This window comes from Prunus mume, linkage group LG1 (assembly GCF_029339155.1).
Source record: "Prunus mume cultivar Tortuosa linkage group LG1, ASM2933915v1, whole genome shotgun sequence".
Taxonomy (NCBI): Eukaryota; Viridiplantae; Streptophyta; class Magnoliopsida; order Rosales; family Rosaceae; genus Prunus; species Prunus mume.
In genome coordinates, this window is record NC_142698.1 from 21,302,689 (window position 1) to 21,323,813 (window position 21,125).

Below are 21,125 nucleotides of genomic sequence, written 5' to 3' on the forward strand. Positions count from 1 at the left end.
CATGCTTTATCTTACAATTTCATGCAAAGACGGACGGAACTATAAATTTTTTTACAATGGTAGGTTGAAATTTTTCTATCCGTCTATTATGCTTAGGTGACTGAGTGGATTTGTCTTCAAATTTGTGGGAAAGGAAAGGAGTGAACCAATTTTTACCACCAAGTTGGGTAGACTTTTTTAACAATAGCACCAAATTTCTATTTTTCCCAAAAACTTGTACTAGAGCCTACCCTACTTAGCAATGGTCTAACCCTTGCATTGCAACTCTTTGGATTGAGGATGGTCTAGTAGTGTGGATGTTTTTATTGGTTTTGGATGATGTGCTAGAACTTTCTAGCTTGGTTTGATTTTAATGATAGGATTTGGTCATTGCCAAAAAAGATACACAATTGTTAATAGTAGTTGGATAATTAATAATGGTACGTTGGATGATTAATACCGGTATGAGTTGGCGAAAATGTAATTTTAACTAAACTTGTATGTAACGGTCCGCGTTGCCGCCAAAGTAATTACAACTAAGTTATAATTTTAACTAACTTTTATATAACGGCATTACAACTAACTTTTATATAACGGCCCGTGTTGCCGCCAAATAATTTCAACTAAGTTGTAATTTTAACCAACTTTTTATATAACGGTCTGTGTTGCCGCCAAATTTATTATAACAAGTTTCTACGTAACATAACGTTCAGTGTTGCTGCAAATTTAAATTAGACCTAAATTTCAATATAACGGTCAATAAAGTGCGCCAATTTAAATATAACTAAATTTTAAAACACATTATAGCAAACACCCCCAAGAGCATACATAGACAAAAAACACATTACAAACTAAAAACAACATTGTTCTACTAAACCCAAACACATATAGGAAACACCCAAGAACATTCATAGACCCAAACACAGATTCTCAAATAAAAACCACATTGTCCTATTAAACTTCCGACACAAACTAATTATAATAGGTCCAATTCATATTCAAACATAGATAGACTAAAACCACTTTCAATTGTTGAGCACCTGAGTTCTTTATTTCTGTTCCATCTGCACCTCAACCTCATATAGGCCCTCAAAGTCAATTCCACCATATCCAGAAGGTCCAGCCTTCTCGCTATCCTTCTTCTTTCCAATCTTGACACCCACCTGACCATCACCTGCTCCTCCAGAGTCTGGTGCAACTGCAGCAGGAACATTCATACTACGGGCTTTCCTCTTCTTTGCTCTTATTGTTTCATGGGAATAGCTCTCACCATGAGGCAACACGATAGTGACTGTGCTGTCTGCTCCACCAGATCCATATCCTGCAAATCCAGAAGCTGCAACAACCTGCTCTTGATCCTTCTCTTTCATGGTCACACTCTTCTTACTCACTCTAGGTCTCTTCTGCTTTGGTTCTGGATCTCTCTCTTTCATGGAAGCACTCTTCTTATTCACTTTCTTCCTCTTTGGTTCTTGCTTTTTCTCTTTCCTGGGAACCCTCTTCTTGTTTTTTCTGTCCGCTTTCAGTGCTTCTCCTCTTGCTATCTCTTCAGGGCTCCTGGGGTGAACGGACCTTGAGTGAGAGGCAAAGAACTGCGACGTCTCGAAGACCCGCCTGCATTTGGAGCAGGTGTACGGCCCGTTCTTGTCGTGTTTTAGGCTGCGTGTTTTCCCGTCTCCCAGATCACAAACAGCAACCTGATCAACATGCTCATCAGGAACAACTAATAAATCACCAACGTCACCGTCGCCAGCGGATGGTGGCAGCTCTCTCTCGCCATTGGACTGATCCCGACGAGCATCATCAGAATTTGGAGAGTTAAGATTTCGAAAGTTTGTTGGCGCTTCAGGTGTTGGCTCTTCGCTTTGATACACACTTGGTTTGGGTTGAGGTGTTGGGATATAAACACTGATTGGCTCAGCCACAATAGGTTCATCATCAGAAGAAGAAACATCATCATCACTCTCAATAGAAATTACTGTTGGCGGCTGGGAGTTTTGAGAACGATAAGGAAATATATGACCATAGTTGTTAAAATATTTTGGTCTTTGAAAATTAAAAGGGGCATGACTGCTTGAGGCTTCGGCTCTCTTGTTAACTCTACTAGTAGAACCAGCAGTGTTATTAGTACCGAAATGAATTGGATGGTGACGGTTCACTGGGTTGGTGTTTAGGAGGACTGAAGAAGAAGAAGAAGAAGTAGGGTTTGGGAAAATGGACTGGCCAAGAAAGCGCTCAGCGTTTGAGGTTGCACTGAGAAGTTGACTTCTCAGAACCTCCTGACGGGCTCTCAGAGAGCTGCTGCTGCTCGGCTGAGCAAGAAGAAGATGAGGGCTGTTTCTGCTCGGCTGAGAAAGAAGAAGATGAGGGCTGCCTCCTAGGCCTTGAGCTGCTGCTGGTTCGTTAATATCTATGAATGTGTGTATGTGGACCCTACTTCTAGGCATATGGTGGGAAATGAGAGGTTGTTGGTTTTGATAAGAAATGAGCCTCATGTTAGGGTTAACAATGTTGTTACCCAGGAGCTGAGGCTGAGGCTGATGATGAGGATGAGATGGGTGAGAATGAGGGCAAAATGAGCTTATCAAACCACAGCTCTCACTCAAACAGTTGTTCAAAGCAGAATAATTGGGGTGACTTCTCAAACGAAGTCGAGTAGCTTCTATGGTCTCATCGTGAAGGCCAAAACGAAACAATGAGGAAGCCATTGGGTTGATTGATTGAACAAATTTGGGAAAGGCTGCTGAGAGAGAGAGAGAGATTAATAATTTTTTGGGTATATTGAAAGACAAATGAGTTCAATATATGAGGAGAGGAGAGGGGTTGTGAGGCAAATAAGGTAAATGAATTGGGTTATATATAGAGCCAGGAATGAAGAAGTTGGTGCCCGTAACGTTTTCCTTTTTGGTTTAAAATTTTTAATGTGTTTTTGCCACGAGTGGCCAAGTCAGATGTGACCGAGGTCATTATTTTTGTGATAAGAAGGAATCTGTCCATTTTGGGTTTATTAGGAGGAGGAGTAAGTGTTAAAAAAAAACTGAAAACCGGCTACTTATTATTTAATGGAGTTTGTTTGCATGGCATAAGAAAGCTCATAGTCTTAGAGAGGTGCAAAAATTAAACGCATTTCTAAAAAGAAACGACGGCAGATACAATGTATGTACATTCTTGTCTACTCCTTCCTTCAATAGAAAGCATGAAATATTTGTACCATTTCCATAACCTAGGGTTAATCTTGTGCCAAATTGCCAACCCACTTTGTATTAGCTACGTGGAGAGAGGTTAATTTGTGCCATTTTCATAAATTGAAAGTTAAGATTGTGGGCTGGGTAGGCCCAATGGAGCCCAGCCCATTTTGTTATTGAGCCCAATGGAGCCCACTAGATATTAGAATGTTGGTGTTCTTATTATGAACTTATTAATACACAAAATGAAGAAATTAATGAGTTTCATCTATGTTTAAGTGGGAGCCAGAAGTCTTCAGGTATATATAATATAGGGTTACATATATATATGTGCCTAGAAAACAGATAATCTTATGGATGTTGCAATAATTTTCATATCTGACCTCAAATTTAATGTACTATTACTATATGGTTGGTGAGAATGTGCGTTGTCAAGGAAAAAGAAACAACATTACCATTTTGTTGAAGGATAATTTACTTCAGAATTAAGTTAATTTCAAGTCCGCGCCCAAGCTTTTCCTGTTACCTTTAGTTGGGTTGGCCATCCAATAATAAAATGATTGTTTAAGGTGAAAGATAAATGTTATAATGCAGGATTCTTTTTATATAAAAGAATTCTGGAATTCTAGGCGGGGTTGGGACCGGAATGAGGATTCCCCGATAATTCTTAGCAAGAATGGTGGTAAAGACAGGACGGATATAAAAAGTGGGGATCGGGATGGTATTCATACCTGGCCCCTGGCTCGGGGATGAAAGCTCATAGCCTTAGAGAGGTGCAAAAACTCATCTTCTTCTTTTTTCGGGTTTTCCATGTATAAAATCACCATATAGGATTTCCTAGATTTGCATATGGTAAGAAAATGAATTTCCCATATGCATGCATTTGAGGTGTGCCAACAAACCCTTTGCTAAAGTTACCCTAAGTCATTTGGACCAACAAAAGTCCCTAAGTCATAAAGAAACTAACCGAGTTTGCTTTCATGCCCATTTCTATATGTGGGCTCTCGGGCCCATGAAAAAGTCTATATAACAATACATAGTACAAGTCAATTGGGCACAATAGTCACTTACTTAGCACAACACTCTCGAAATCCCATTGTTCTAGTTCTCTCTCTTTCACCGTCCTCTCCTTTACATAAACTCTTAATTAGTACCCATGGATTTCCCAAAGGACATGTACAACCAAATCCCTCACCCTCACATATACTCAACCACCAACATCCATTTGCCCATTCCCAATATATCTCATCATGACAGCCATATCATACATACTCAAAGGGTGTTGAACTCATCCTATAGCCCTGCTCATACTGCTATTAGCACTACTTATGATTTGAACGGCTTACCTGCAGTGAGATCAGGCTACCAAAACTTGCATCTGATTCATGCCTCATCATCCGACACATATCGGGGCATACCAGTCTTCCCAAATACACATGTCACTCCTGTGTTGAGATCATATCAACCACGTCCACGAGTTGGACATGACATTGCCATGATCAACCAACATGGGATGATCATGGAAGTTCAACCAAGCCAAATCCGTCCAACATTTCCAAACAGCACCCTTAATCTCAATCTTAATAGATTTCAACCACCTGCAGTTGCACATGCACCCCATTTCCCCCTAAATAATATTGCAAGCCCTACAACTTTCTCATCACAAAACCATTATGTAAATATTAGTCATAACCCCATCATGTATAGGGCACCACCTCCATCATTCTCATCCAATATCAATATTGGAAGGGCAACCATCATGAGCAACAACCAAGCTGCAGTGCCAATCTCATATTGCTGTAGTTGTTGCGGCAACGTCGTCTCAACAATAGCCCGAGCCCCTAGCCCTGAGTGAGCATTAGTGCTTCGAGTGTGGCAAATCATTTGCAAGTGGCAGTGCCATTTACCTACACAAGGAATAGCAAATTGGAAGCTGCAATAAATGGCAACAGATTCAAGCCTGAGGACTCATTATTCTCTGACCACATTCTAGGGTTGAGAATGGCTATCTTCTCGCATTGAAACTTTCACCGTTTGGCTTTTGGATAATGTATTCTAGCTCGCTTTGATTTTAATGATTTGATTTGGTCATTACAACAAAAAGAGATACATCGTTGTTAATTGTAGTTTGATAACTAGCTCAGAACGGTTATACATAATATTGCCGCTAAAGTAATTATAACTAAGTTATAATTTCAACTAAGCTTTTGTACAACGGTCTGTGTTGCCGCCAATTTAACTATAACTAAGTTTCTATATTAAAAAAAATTATTAGTGTTGCCTTCAATTCAAGTTATACATATGTTTTAATATAATGGTCAACGCTTCGCGCCAATTTGAATATAACTAAATTTTAAAACAGAAACACCCAAGGGCATCCATATACCAAAACACAATTTATAAATTAAAAACAATATTGTTCTACTAAAATCCGAATATTTATCTCAAACTTAATTAGAACCAATTTGTATTTAATATATATTACGAGAACCATTTTGAGGCATATAAGGTATATATGTGCTACATATAGAGCCAGGGATTAATTCCTTTTTTGGGTAGAAAGTTTAATGGATTTTGCCACGAGTAATACATTTATCAATATATTTTCGTGATATGACCAAAGTCGTATGTTTTGGGTTTATTAGGAAGAAGAGTAAATTGTAGAAAACTGAAATCCATGCATGCATGGCATATGAAAGCTGTGGAGCATATCCTCAGAGAGGTGCACAAATTAAATGCATTTCTAAAAAGAAATGACTGCAGATACATGTATGTGCATTCTTGGCTACTCCCAGTACTTGAATGGAAACTATGAAATATTTGTACTATTTCCATAAGTGGCATATTTTCTTCCCTGGGTTAATTTTGTGCCATGTTGCCGACCAGCTTTGTATTAGCTAGGTGGAGGTTAATTTGTGCCATTTTCATTACTTGAAGGTTTTTTTTTTTTACATTGGTTAATCTCTGCTAAATCAAAAAGTTGGGTTTGAATGGTAGAACAATTATAATTTTTTTTAACTAATTTGGTTAGTAAAAAATAAAATTCTCATCAGATTTTTGTTTTTGGGATCACCGGATATCAAGTCTTTCTTTTTAATTTTGATTTTTCACACACACACATATATATATAATCACCGGATATCATTTTCTAGATTTCACAAATTGTAAGAAAATGAATTTCTCAATCATATACATGCATTTGACCTGTGCCTGCAAAACCCTTTGCTTTTAGGGTAAAAGTTACCTTAAGTCATTAAGAAGTAGTAACTAAGTTTCCTTTCATGCAAGCCCTCTCGAACTTCATGGGGCCATGACAAAGACTATATAGCAGTACACAGGGCACAATGCTCTCTTACTCACTCAGCACAACTCTCTCTCTCTCTCTCTCTCTCTCTCCAACTTTTAATTAGTACCCATGGCTTTCCCAAGCGACATTCACAACCAAATAGGCAGCATCAACAATACAAATGGTCTCATCCACACACAAATGGTCTACAGGTCCAATTACTCCACAACTATTATTACCACTACTTATGGTTTGAATGGCTTGCCTGCAGTGCGATCAGGCTTCCAAAACATGCATCTACTTCATTCCCCATCATCATCCTCATCATCTCCTGCATACTGGGGCGGAGTGGTCTTCCCAGATAGACCCGTGATCCCCATGATAAGATCATATCAACCGCGTCCACCAGGCCTTATCATGAGCAACCCACACATGATGATCAGGGAAACTCGTGTTCCAGTTCAACCAACCCAAACCAGTCCAACATTTCCAAACCACACCCTTAATCTCAACTTTATGAGATTTCAACCACCTAGAGTTGCACTTGCACCTGCACCCCATTTCCCCTTAAATAACATTTCAAGCCCTACAACTTTGTCTGGATTCCATGGCCGCACTGGAGTCATGAGGAACCAACAAAGTTCTTTACAAACCTATCATTATGGAAATATTAGTCCTAACCCCATCATGAATGCGGCAACTAGATTTAGACAACCTCCGTCGTTCTCTTCCAATATCAACATTGGAAGGGCATCCATCATGAGCGACAACCAAATTTCATTGCCAACCCTAGTAAGAGCCACTCGATTTCCCACTCCATCCCAATCGCAGTTTGTCCCAAATCATGAGCCTTCTACTTCCTCTTCCATCATTAAAGAAGAACCCCGAGACGATCACCAACAAACTCATGTTGCGAGGGAAAGCACTACTACGACAGTTGCTGCTGCCGCTTCTATTGCTATTGCAACGAAGTCGTCTCAGCCCCGGCGGCCCAAACCCATGGGTGAGTATACGTGCTTCGAGTGTGGTAAGTCGTTTGCAAGCGGCAGTGCCTTGGGGGGACATATGAGCTCCCATGCAAAGAAAAGGAAACTGGAAGCTGCAACAAGTGGAAAAAGATTCAAGCCCGGGGATTCATTCTTTGACTACGTACATCATAGTCCGGGGTTTGAGAATGGCTCATCTTCTCGCACAGCAACCAATCCCCCCACCGCAACCAATCTCCCCACCATGAGTATCAATGGTCCAAGTGGGCCAAGTACTAACGAAGGTACCAAAGGAATCGAAGAACCTTCGGGGAAACGAGAAGAAAAAAAGTCGAAGGATGGAGATGAAGAGGGACCTACTTCTAGGCAGTAAAAGACATTAATTTAAAGAATTTTGATCTTTTAATAATTAGCCTCTTATTCTCTTATGTTTGAGTTCAAATTTTGTTGTATTTGCTTTGTAGTTTTTCCCTTTTAATTAATTCAGTTTTGATTGATAACGCGTGATGGCTTGTAGATGGGTTTAGCCAAGTTGGCTAGAGCTGTGCTCCTCATTCTGCATCGGAGTTTGAATCCTTATCCTCGTAATTTAGATTATATTGGGTGGATAGTTGCGGATTGGGGTTGCCTAGCCAATTTTTTTTATAAAAAATTTCATCAAACTGAAAAAAGAAATGTTTTGTTGTCTTCGAAGTAATACACACATGTTACAATATGTGAATGTGTAACACTATATAGCAAGTAGCAACCACACCACCACAGTGAAAAATTACTTCAAACGAAGGCAAACATTATACAAATATATATTTCCTAATTGTTCTTACAAAATTTACATTGTTACATAAATGAGGGATGATGAGGACTAGTATCGAAATGACAAATCTGACCTCGGCCACCAGCAGCCATTTTTGTACATACAATTGAATTGACCATGGTCACAAATCATGTACTCTGCCAACAGTTTGATATTTATTGACAGTTTTCATAGGTCAATAGAAAAAGATGTATGCTGGAAGAAGTAGGGATGACAAAAATCCTTGAGGGGGCGGGTTCCCGTTGGGTCCTCGACCCTAATAGGGGAGATTTCGGGTCAAACAAGTATTGGGTACGGGGATCTCCTAACTTGAAAAATCCCCGACGGGTATGGGGAGGGGATGGTATTGGCGTCCCCATCCCCAAACCCAACTCGAAATTATATATGTTTATATTTAAATAAATAAATAAATATTTATGTTTAACCCTAAGTTAACCTCCCTCTCCTAATTCTTCTTAATCTTCTCTAGAATTTCATATAGATGTGATTTTGAATAGTTGAGTTGAACTTTATAGTTAATTTGGATGTGTTGAATGATAATTTAATATGAAACTTATTGTTAAAATATATGATAAATATTTTTTATGCAAAAAAAATCGGGGATTCGAGGGCGGGTATGAGGGATAGTCCCTGACAAGGACGGGAATTGGGATTCCCTGAAATTTATTAAACGGGGATGTGTTCGGAGACAGGGACAGGGATGGAGAGCGAGGACGAGGATGGTATTGTCATAACCGGCCCCTATCCCACCTGTTGCCATCCCTAAGAAGAAGAAGAAGAAGGTGCTCTTGCCCTTCTTCACCTAATTAAGACATAAGGTTGGATAAGTTTTTGTCAAACATTATCCAAACAATAAATTCCTAATTTTACGTCATCCCAAAAATTTAAAAAGAAAAAAAGAAAATGGCACAACGGTAAAAAGATTGAGAAAACAATGTCATTTCGAATTGTGGCCTCAAACCCAGAATAAAACACACACCCCCACAGGTTTGCGTCTTCCCCTGCCCTCAATTTTTACTATTTTCCTCATCTTTCTCTCCTCTGTAGCATAATAAAGAAAAACAGAAGAAAAACAGAAGAAATAAGAAGAAAACCCCAAAAACCAAAAAGCCTGGGCTGAGCATGGTATACTCGTCCTAGTAGAGTGAGTCGTTTTACAGCGACGCATGGTGGCTAGGGTTTAACAACCACCAAATCCTCCTAAAATCACAGAGCTCCTTTTCTCTTTGTTTCAGCTCGAGAGATAGCTTGTCTTCTTCTTCTGCTCCCCAAAAAGTGTAAAGCTCCAATTCCTTAGAATCAGTCGCCAAGACAGACGCAATCCCTTACGCATCTCCGGACGACGAGACAAAAAAGAAGAAGCGCAAGAGAAACAGAGGGAAGAAACAGTCAGAATCCGCAGACACCGAACAAGCTGAGCATCAAAACCCTAAACAAGGCCATTCAAGAAATGAACTTTTGTATAAGCTATCATATTGGGAATTGCCTTCAAATGAGAAATGCGTATGCTCGTTGAGATATGTTTTACATTTTGTTTGCAAAAGTTGTAGATGATTTGGGCTTATTTAAATTTACAATTAATTACAAATGCAGATTCAAGCCAGAGCAATCCCACCGCTGTTGATCGGACAAGATGTCCTCGGAGCTGCAAGGACAGGATCTGGGAAAAATCTTGTTTTTCTAATACCAGCTGTGGAGCTGCTATATAACACACATTTTGCTCCTCGTAATGGAACAGGTGAAAATCCTGCCATATTGTTGTTATTTGATACATTTTCTCCAACAGCACGGTGGAGGTCGCTCGCTCCAATTCAAGAAGACCTTTTTGATGCCTATACAAATTTCACATAATCTAAGTTAAACATCTAAGGCTACTTCTCTTTGAATGATGACGCCATTCTGCAAAGAAGCAGAGTAAAAGTAGACTTTGTTACTGTAATTGTATGTATTAGTGGGCTATGACTCGGTATTTGTATTTGCTTGATATGAAACTTAACTTGCTCCATATTATACTCTATAAATAGAATATTTCAAAAGTGAGTATTGCCGCACGGCTATACTCCATAAAAAGAATATTTGAAAGATCTAGTCGCATGGCTATACACAGCTGCTTTGTCATTATATGCATGTACAAGCTTCTTCTCAGCAGAACTCCGACCAAAATCCTTAGGATTTATCACCCCAGCCAAGATCTTTAGTCTTTCTCTAAAAGGTACAGTGGAGTCCTTTGCGAATCCTTTAACTTGAAATATTTATCGCCACGGAATTTAAAAGTTGAGGGTGGAATCTCAGACCAAGATCCTGAAGTCGGCTTCTCTGCTCTACAACATGGAATGATATATCCTGGTCTAGGCCGATACATAAACCTTTTTGATTGACCTATGGTGTGGATATATCATTGTAATGTTCAGTAATATACATGTATATCAATCCCAATATTCTAAGTTTTCTTTCTATTCAAAGAAAATTAAATTATTTGAATACTTACATTGTTCAATGGTTTCTTCTGCATCACAGGATCTCCTTCTAAAAGAAAGTCTGAAAACGGCTTATGGCTTTCTCTAGGACTGTGGAACCAATCGAGATAAGCCGGATTTCAAGGCATTGTCTTGAATTTTTTCATTAGAATCACGTCCGTCCTCTATAAGTCCTTTAAAGCTTCCATAAGGGTGATCTAATATATTCTTCCTCTTACTGCAAACTTCATCAGCCTTCCTTAAGCAAGAAAGCTCATAGCCTTGGGTTCTAATAAGTGAAAACTAATTTGATTCCTTACGCTCATCTTTGCATGTGATTCTATCTAATTTACCTTCATCTATTTTCATATAGCTTTGGTATTCTTCGTACTTACACCCACTATCAACAAAGCGAGCAGATCTTTAGTACTGAAGTACTTGGCCACTTGATATATTCCCAACTGGATTGCTTGCTAATGGAAAACCATGTAGAATAAGAGAAGAAAACTAAGAAAACAAAACAAAATACTTTTCCAATAAGTAGCTCAAGAAAAATTACTATTTATTAAGTAATATCATTTATGATGTTAATTAAAATATTTAATATTAATTATTCACTAGAGAAATAATAGTTAGAATATAATTACTAATGAAAGCAATTAAATCAGGCTAAGATATTACTTAATTACTGAAAAGACAAAAATTATTGACCTAAGGATACTAAGTTTATATATATATATATATATATATTTTAAAACCTCTTCCGACAAAATTTCATCGGCACATATCTATGCCAGCAAAATTTGCCGAATTAAGTTTTCCCCGAAGGAATTTTGTGAGATTAATTTCGTCGGGAGAGGCTGTTTTGCTTTTTATTTATTTATTTTATAACAAAAATATTTATAAAATATTTATTTTTTAAATTTCAAAAATATAAAATTAGTTTCATTTCTTTTGTTTTTTGGCCAACTTGTAATTAAGTAATACCTTAGCCTTTTTTTAAATTACTTTAATTAGTAATTATGTTTTAGTTATTATTTCTTTAGTGAATATTAAATATTTTACTGATTTCGTAATTACTTGGTAAATAGTAATTAAAAAAATCATTAAAATACGTGCGTATGTGTACAATACATGAATTATAACGAGTCTTTAAGACGTATATGGAAAACAAAAGTATTATTGAAAAACACATACGTACGTGTATAATATGAATATTATATGGGAAAATGCTAAATTCTTTATACGTGTAATAACTCTAGAAAAGTAAAAGACCAAAGGGGGACAATAGCTATATCTTAGTAACAGCCTAAACGTAATGGATACTGCTCTAGACCAGTCTTATCAACAAAGGAAAATCAGGGAGAAAAAATTTTAAAAACAAAAAGGCACACATTAGATATTTAAAGAGAATAGGCGCGCGGCTATACTATTTATTTTATTTAAAAGGACCCACATTGCGCCTAGGACGCCCTATTTATTTATTTATTTATTTTAAATAGTATAGCCGGGCGGCTATACTCTACAAACAGATTATTTTAAAAGTACAGCCGCGCGGCTATACTTCATCATAAACTGAATTTCTCTTTTCTAATTACTTTAATTATTACTTATGTTTTAATAATTGTTTACTTAGTGAATAATTAGTATTTAAGAATTTTATTAAATATAAAAATTTGAAAAACTAAATACTATTTATTAAGTAATATCGTTTATGATGTTAATTAAAATATTTATTATTTATTATTCCCAAGAGAAATAATATTTAGAATACAATTACTAAGGAAAGCAATTAAATCAGGCTAAGATATTATTTAATTACTGAAAAGAAAAAATTTATTGACCTAAAGCTACTAGTATTTTTTTTTTTAAAAAAAAAAAAATCTCCGACGAAATTTCGGCATAGATCTATGCCGGCAACATTTGCATAATCGTTTCTCCCGTGAATTCCGTCGGTAGAGGTTAATTTCTTCGGGAGAGGTGTACGTACTTGAGTCGACAAAATTTCGTCGGGGGAGGTTGTTTTGCTTTTTTTTTATAATAAATTTTATAATAAATTTCTAATTTATTTATTTTTAAATTTTCAAAAATATAAAATTAGTTTCTTAACTTTTGTTTTTTGGCCAAGTTCTTTAATTTAATTCATGTGATTAAGTAATACCTTAGCCTTTATTTTAATTACTAAAAAGAAAAAAAAATTATTGACCAAAAGATACTAATTTTTTTTATATCTCCACTTGTGCCGACAAAATTTCGTCGGGGGATGTTGTTTAGCTTTTAAAAAAAAAAAAAAAATAAAAAAAATTCTAATTCATTTATTTTTAAAATTTCAAAAATATAAAATTAGTTTCTCTACTTTTGTTTTTTGGTCAACTTCTTTAATTTAATACATGTAATTAAGTAATACCTTAACCTTTTTTTAAATTACTTTAATTAGTTTAATTACTGAAAATAAAAAAAATTATTGACCTAAAGTTACTTTTTTTTTTTACCTTTCCTGACGACATTTCGTCGGGATAGATATATGTCGTGAAATTTGCGGATTAGGTTTTCCCCTACAGAATTTCGTCGGGAGAGGTTGATTACTTTTGCCGACAAAATTTCGTCGAGGGTGGTTGTTTTGCTTTTTAAAAAAAAAATAAAAAAATATATAAATTTACAAATTATTTATTTTTAAAATTTCAAAAATATAAAATTAGTTTCTTTACTTTTGTTTTTTGGCCAACTTCTTTAATTTAATACATGTAATTAAGTAATGCCTTAGCCTTTTGTTTAATTACTTTAAGGACAAACTACAATAAACCCCCCAACCTATAGGGTCATTTACGTGTTTATACCTAATTTTGGGAACATTTATGGGTACATACACAACTTCGCGAAAACTTACAGATCGCCTCCTCCGTTAGCGAATCCGTCAGAAAATCCGTTAAATGCTGATGTGTCAAAAATAGGGCCCCTTTTTTTTATGACGAGACTTCCACGTGGACCAAAAATTAATAAAAAATTATCTACTTTTAAAAAATAATAAATATTTGTTTAAAAAAAATAAAAACCTAAACAACTCTCTCTCTCTCCTTCTCCCTCCTTCTCGACCTAACCTAGAACTCTCCTCTCCTCTCCAGCATATGCCCACCTAGCACCCACCATCTTCCCCCAACCCTCATCCAGATCTCTCTCTCTCTCTCTCTCTCTCTCTCTCTCTCTCTCTCTCTCTCTCAATCTCCTCTCCTCCTAGCCCCTAGACACACAAACCACCACCCAAACGCATTCATCCTCCTCGAAGGTTATCAACTCATGGGAGCTCATGGCCGGCCTCAACACCGATAGCTTTCGATTCTCGCCGCTCCCGCCGCCCAAAGCCTTCAACTTTAAAGACCCAAAACTGCGGTAAGGAAAACTCTGCATAGACTACCTTCCCTGGATAACTCTCTGTAGAATACTGTGGTGGTGAGACAATGGAGAGTACACTCCATGAGGAAGTGATCCCAAGTACACAATAGAGACCTGCATCATCATTAATGTCTCGAAAGTAATCTGATTTGATTCTGAGTGCACACAAAATCCAGATCTGATTCTGGCATTGGAGATGGAAGGGAGATGGATGGCCGTGGTTGGATGTCCATATTTGATATTTCTTTAAAATGAAATTTGAATTGAAATTTGAATTCGAGGCCATTAGATTGAATAAAATTTCAAATTCCAGCTATTTGGTTTGATAATACTAGACATTTGTTTTGAAATTTTCATTCTGAAATCTCCATTTCGGCATCTTGAAAGGTGATGTTGTTGCCCAGTTTATTTATTTATTTATTTTAATATTTGTTGCCCAAATTTCATCCATACTGAGCTTGGGTAAATTAAAAATGGAAGCGGTAACTCGTGGAAAGCAAAGGGAGGTGGAGTTTGGTTGTATTGGAGAGAGAGAGAGAGAGAGAGAGAGAGAACGACATTGGCAATGGGTTCGGGGTGGATCGACGAATGGTTAAGTCGGAGGAAGGGAGGATGGGGGTTGGTGGGTGGGATGATGGGAGGCGGTGGTGGGTCGTCGGCGATGGTAGAAGTTCCAGAGAGAGATGCCAGGGGGTGGGTAGCGCTGGTATAGGTTGGAAGATGGAGTTGATGAGGGTAGTTAGGGTTGCGACGGAGAAGGGTTGGGAAGGTGGGCAAGGTCGTCGTGGTGGTTTGGGTTGGTTTTTGTTTTTGTTTTGTTTTTTTTTTTATAATCAATTTTAAAATAATTTTAATAATTTAAAACTAGTTTTGAAAAATATATAATTTTTTATTAATTTTTAGTCAACGTGGAAGTCCACCTCATTAAAAAGGGACTCCACATTTGGCGGATAACGGATTTCTTGTGGATTCGCTAACGGAGGAGGCGATCTGTAAGTTGTGTATGTCGGGTATGAACTCGTAAATAACCCTATAGGTTGGGGTTTACTGTAGTTTGTCCTTACTTTAATTAGTTTAATTACTGAAAAGAAAAAAATTCATTCACCTAAAGATACAAATTTTTTTTTTCCTCTAAATTTCGGCATAGATCTATGCCGGCAAATTTTGCTGGATTAGGTTTCCCGATGGAATTCCATCGGCAGAGGTTAATTTCGTCGGGAAAGGTGTATGTACTTGAGCCAACAAAATTTCGTTGGGGGAGGTTGTTTTGCTTTTTTTAAAATTTTTTTTTATTTATAAATTTATAAATTATTTATTTTTTAAATTTCAAAAATATAAAATTAGTTCATTTACTTTTGTTTTTTGGCCAACTTCTTTAATTTAATTCATGTGATTAAGTAATACCTTAGACTTTATTTTAATTACTTTAATTACTTTAATTACTGAAAAGAAAAAAAATTATTGACCAAAAGATACAAATTTTTTTTTTATACCTCTCCCCGACAAAATTTCGTCCGCATAGATTTATGCCGGCAAAATTTGCCGGATTAGGTTTCCTCCGATGGAATTTCGTCGGTAGAGGTTTCTTTTCGTCTGGAGAGGTGTATGTACTTGTTTCGACGAAATGTCGTCGGGGGCGGTTGTTTTGGTTTTTTAATTATAAATTTCTAATTTATTTATTTTTAAAATTTCAAAAATATAAAATTAGTTTCTTTACTTTTGAGTTTTGGCCAACTTCTTTAATTTAATACATGTAATTAAGTAATACCTTATCCTTTTTTTTAATTACTTTAATTAGTAATTATGTTTTAATTATTATTTCTTTAGTGAATATTAAATATTTTGCTGATTTCATAAATTACTTGGTAAATAGTAATTAAAACAATCATTAAAATACGTGTGTATGTGTACAATACTGTATTACACCGAGTCTTTAAGACGTATAGGGAAAACAAAAGTATTATTTAAAACACATATGTACGTGTATAATACGAGTATTAAATGGGAAAATGATAAATTATTTGTATGGGTAATAACTCTGGAAAAGTAAAACACCAAAAAGGGACGATAGCTATATCTTGGTAACGGCCTAAATATAATAGATACTGCTCTAGACCAGTCTTACCGACAAAGGAAAATAAGGGATAAAAAATTTTAAAAACAAAAAGGCACCCATTAGATATTTAAAGAGAATAGTCGCACGGCTATACTATTTATTTTATTTAAAAGGACCCGCATAGCGCCTAGGTGGCCCAATTTATTTATTTATTTATTTTAAAGAGTATAGACGCGTGGCTATATGCTACAAATAGAATATTTTAAAAGTACAGCCGCGCTACTATACGTCATAAATACCATAAACTGAATTTCTCTTTTTTAATTACTTTAATTATTATTTACTTACTAAAAAGAAAAAAATTATTGAACTAAAGATACTAAGTATTTTTTTTAAAACCTGTCCCGACGAAATTTCATCGTTACAGATCTATGTCGGCAAAAACTTGTCGGATTAGGTTTCTCCTGATGGAAGTTCGTTGATAGAGGTTAATTTCGTCAGGAGAGGTGTATGTACCTATGTCGACGAAATTTTATCGGGACATGTTGTTTTACTTTTTTTAATTTTTTTATTATATATATATATAAATTTATATATTTTTTATTTTTAAAATTTCAAAAATATATAATTAGTTTCTTTGCTTTTGTTTTTTGGCTAACTTCTTTAATGGACATTGCCAGTTTTTTTAATTACTTTAATTAGTAATTATGCTTTAATTATTATTTCTTTAATGGATATTGCTCAAGACCAGTCTTATCAACAACAGAAATCAGGGCGAAAATTTTTTAAAAACAAAAAGGCACCCATTAGATATTTAAAGAGTATAGACACACGGCTATACTATTTATTTTATTTAAAGGGATCTGTATAGTGCCTAGGCTACACTCTACAAATAGAATATTTTAAAAGTACTATTCTTTATAAATACCATAAACTGAATTTCTCTGTTCTAATTACTTTAATTATTACTTATGTTTTAATTATTTTTTACTTAGTGAATAATTAGTATTTAAGAGTTTTAAGTTCAAAAAATTTAAAAACTAAATACTATTTATAGATCCTTCATTTATGGATAGTTAATCTTGAGAGATAGATGTCCATTAAACTTCAAGTACTTAGAAACAACGAAATTCTGTCTTTAGGACATTGTCAACACGCACGCCTTTATCTGAAAATAAAGTCAGTGTTCTTTATCTTTATGTGTTATTCTATTCTGCATTTTCTATAATTTGTTCTTGTATAGACACATTACTTATTGTATTAATACAATGATTCTATACTCCTTAAATATATTATGTTTTCATTATTATGTAATGTATAAAAATAAAAATAAATAAAAAATTCCACAAAATAATTTAAAATAATTCATTACTATTTATTAAGTCATTTATGAAATCAGTAACATATTTAAATATTCCCTAAAGAAATAATTCAAACAAAATTAAGAATTACAGTAGTTCAAAAGGGCTAAGATATTATTTAATTGTGTATATTAAACTAAAGAAGTTGGCAAAAAAACAAAAGTAAAGAAACGAATTTTATATTTTTAAAATTAAAACAACAAACCTCTTCCGATGAAATTTCGTCGATATAGGTCTATCCAACAAAAATTGCCGAATTAGACATCTACAGATGCGAAAGTTAGCTATGTCGACGAAATGTCATCGGGAAATGTCTAATACTCAAATTGCGCCAGCATTGACATTTGCCGACGAACTATCGTCGGGAGAGGTCTTTTTTGTAATAAATATAAACTAATTATGTTTAGGTTAATTAAATTTTTTCAATTTTATTTTTAGTACTTTAATTAGTTAAATTAGTAATTATATTTTAATTATTATTTCTTTAGTGAATAATTAGTATTGAATATTTTAATTAACTTCATGAATTATATTATTTAATAAATAGTAATTAAAATTTTCTATTTTTTTCCTTAATAAATATTTAAGTACAAATAATTCACTAAGTAAATAATAACTAAAACATAACTACTAATTAAAGTAATTAAAAGAGACAAGGGTTATAGCCAGGCGGCTATACCATTTAAAAATAATAATAAACCGCGTATAGCCGTCCGGCTATACTATATATTTTACAGAAACCTACCTATCGCCTGCCACGTGTCAAAAAGTAGTACAGCCGTTCGGCTAGACTATTTTTAAAATAAAATTTTAAAAAGGGCATACATCCTGGTGGCTACAGCATTTTTTTTTTAAAATTCGGAGAGTATAGCCGTGCGGCTATACAATTTTTAATAAAAAAAGACAAAATTGTGTATAGCCACCGGCTATACTATTTAATTAAAAATCCTAAAATTAGTATATTAAGGTTAATTTATTTTTAGTGATTAAATAATATCTTTACCTCATTTAATTAGTTAAATTAGTAATTATATTTTAATTATTATTTATATAGTGAATAATTAGTATTAAATATTTTAATTAACTTCATGAATTATATTGCTTAATATTCTATTTTCGGAGTATAACCGTGCAGCTAGACCTTTAAAATATTATTTTTGTAGAGTATAGCCGATTGGCTGTACACTTTAAATATATTTCCACATTGCACCACCAATTAAAAAATATATAGATTTCTCTGTAGGCTTATCTTTTGAGGTACCCTTTGTGAAAATCTCAAATCGAAAATCCACACTCCTATAAAGGTGTTTATAAACAAAGCACTATGATGATTTGGCAAGTACTGTTAATATTGGAGAGTTGGGCTAATAGGCTTGGCTATAGGCTCGGCTTTGGATTTGGCTATACTTTTTTTTTTTAAAATTAGAAAAAATCGAGTATAGCCGCCCAATGTTTATTCATCTAAAGATACTTATATGAAAAAAAAACCTATCTCGACCAATGTTTGTTGGCACATGTCTGTCCCAGTGAAACTCTCCTAGTGAAACTTACAAAATTTTCAATAAGACACACAAAATTTACGTATTATACACATAACTTTCACATATTATTGAATAAAAATAGTATATATTAAGGGTAAATAATTTTCTCACTCCCCTTTTATCCACCTACACTCCTTTTTGTTTAGAAAAATGGAGTGTAAGTGGATAAAAAGGAACGAATTTTTTTTTAAATCGATTCCAGAGGGAGTAGGAAAATCAATAATCATATTAAAATATTATATAGTGGTTGAACTTTTTTGTTGTAACTTACCAAAATTATATATATATATATATATATATATATTAATAAATAGTACAGCTGCCCCGCTATACTGGGTTTGGCTTCTTTCAAATTCTCCACTATACCTTTTAGATTTTTCTTTGAGAGAAATTCAAACAAGTGATTTGGCAATCTAAAACTAAAAGCTGGAGATGTACACAGTTTTCATGAGCAAGTTTTTTCTTAATGCCATTTTTATATTATTCAAATATGGAGGTTGCAAGTTGTTATATATAAAAATAAAGTAAACCAAAGATCAGATGAGTTTATTTGAAAACAGCTTCCATATCTATGAACTCTTTAATTCATGTCTTTCTGATATTAAAAATCCTGGTGAGACCCGATGCATAATAAATTAATAATGGGAATGTATAGCGCATCTTCCTAAAGAAAGGATAACTAGTCGTCCGAGTTCCAACCAATGTTATTACTAACTTATGTTATGTCTTATTTTTGTTCCATCTCCTAATACAAGGGTTTACTGTCGCATGCCATTTATAATTATGTGGACCAAGTCACTGTTAATTTGTTTATTAGAGCATCTCTAAATGAGATATTAATTATTTGATGTGTACGGGCATGAAATGTCAACATTTGGAGAAAAAAAAACTTACTCCAATTCAATTGAGTAGTCAATTCTTACATGAATTTAAAGACTGGAAGAGATATGTCAAAAATAATATCTCGTAAATTATCTGCTTTTCTTTTCCTTTTTCTATTTTCAACCCTAAAATCACCACCCACAATTGGTAAATAACTAGTTTATTTATTTATTTATTTATTCGATACAAATAGGACATACGGCACCCTTCCAATTTGTATCTTATTTATGGACACTATTTAAAACAACATACATTACATTTAAAACAACACTATTTAAAGCTTTTGCTCCCAATCAGAGCTTGTTCCGGTACCAAAACACACCGTTTTGAGCACCATCCTCATCAGGTTCAACAAAAAGGCACTCTCTAGCCTCCCTCCACAGAGCCTTCCAAATTGGAGTTGCATCAAAACTATAATACTCTCCCAAAATAGGCTTGAGCACATTGGTTGCTTCCATTGCATGATTATGCGGCATTGTAGAGAAGAGATGGTGCACAACATGTGTATTTGTACTATTATGGAACACCTTGTTAAGCACCCCATAGTCTCTGTCCACAGTCACCAAAGCCCCTCTCGGCCAATCCCGCTCCGACTCGCCGTAGTGCGGCAGCGAAGGATGTGTGTGCTGCAAGTATGTGATTAGCACAACACACACATTAACCACAATCATTGGCACCCCATAAACACAAACAAGCCAAACAAACCCTTTGGCCATGACAATTTTATAGAGCACATAAATAGCAGACATGATCCCGAGGTCAGAAATGGGTACTTGAAGCCTCTCCCGGTTGGAAATTATAGGGCCGTTGAGATCGTAGTGGCATGTAAACCGGTCGTATTCCTGGCCCGAAATGTTGAAAGCCAAATACAAGGGCCAGCCGACTGTTAGAGTGACAAGAATAACCAAGAGCCTGCCTGGTGGGTACCATGGCATCTTAGACTTAGGTTTTTGAACGAACACTTCGTCCCGGGTTAGGTCGAAGAGGACGTAGGAGAAGGAGCGGAGGAGAGAGCGGTTGAAGCAATGTGGTGGAATGGGGTTTTTAGAAACCTCGATCCCAAACCATTACAACAACCTTGTTTGTGTCAAGAGGAGTAAATTATTAAAGTATTTATCTATATAAAGCAAAAGGCAGAGAATAGTGAAATATTCAAAATATCAGAAAATGTCATTGGTTAATTCAAATA

General features: G+C 35.1%; 1 protein-coding gene and 1 long non-coding RNA gene across 2 annotated transcripts; both read right to left on the bottom strand.

Annotated features, from left to right (window-relative positions):
• Window positions 1-10,257: 10,257 nt before the first annotated feature.
• On the bottom strand, window positions 10,258-11,443 carry LOC148921287 (uncharacterized). The gene is made up of 2 exons (XR_016122235.1): window positions 10,739-11,443; window positions 10,258-10,629 (listed from the first exon to the last, which is right to left on the bottom strand). It is a non-coding gene; the product is annotated as an uncharacterized LOC148921287 (long non-coding RNA).
• An 8,786-nt stretch (window positions 11,444-20,229) lies between these two features.
• Window positions 20,230-20,958, bottom strand: LOC103341921 (delta(12)-acyl-lipid-desaturase-like). The gene has a single exon (XM_016796640.2). It carries the CDS (start codon window positions 20,869-20,871, stop codon window positions 20,230-20,232), a length of 642 nt encoding a protein of 213 aa, XP_016652126.2. The 5' UTR covers window positions 20,872-20,958.
• Between the last annotated feature and the right edge of the window lie 167 nt (window positions 20,959-21,125).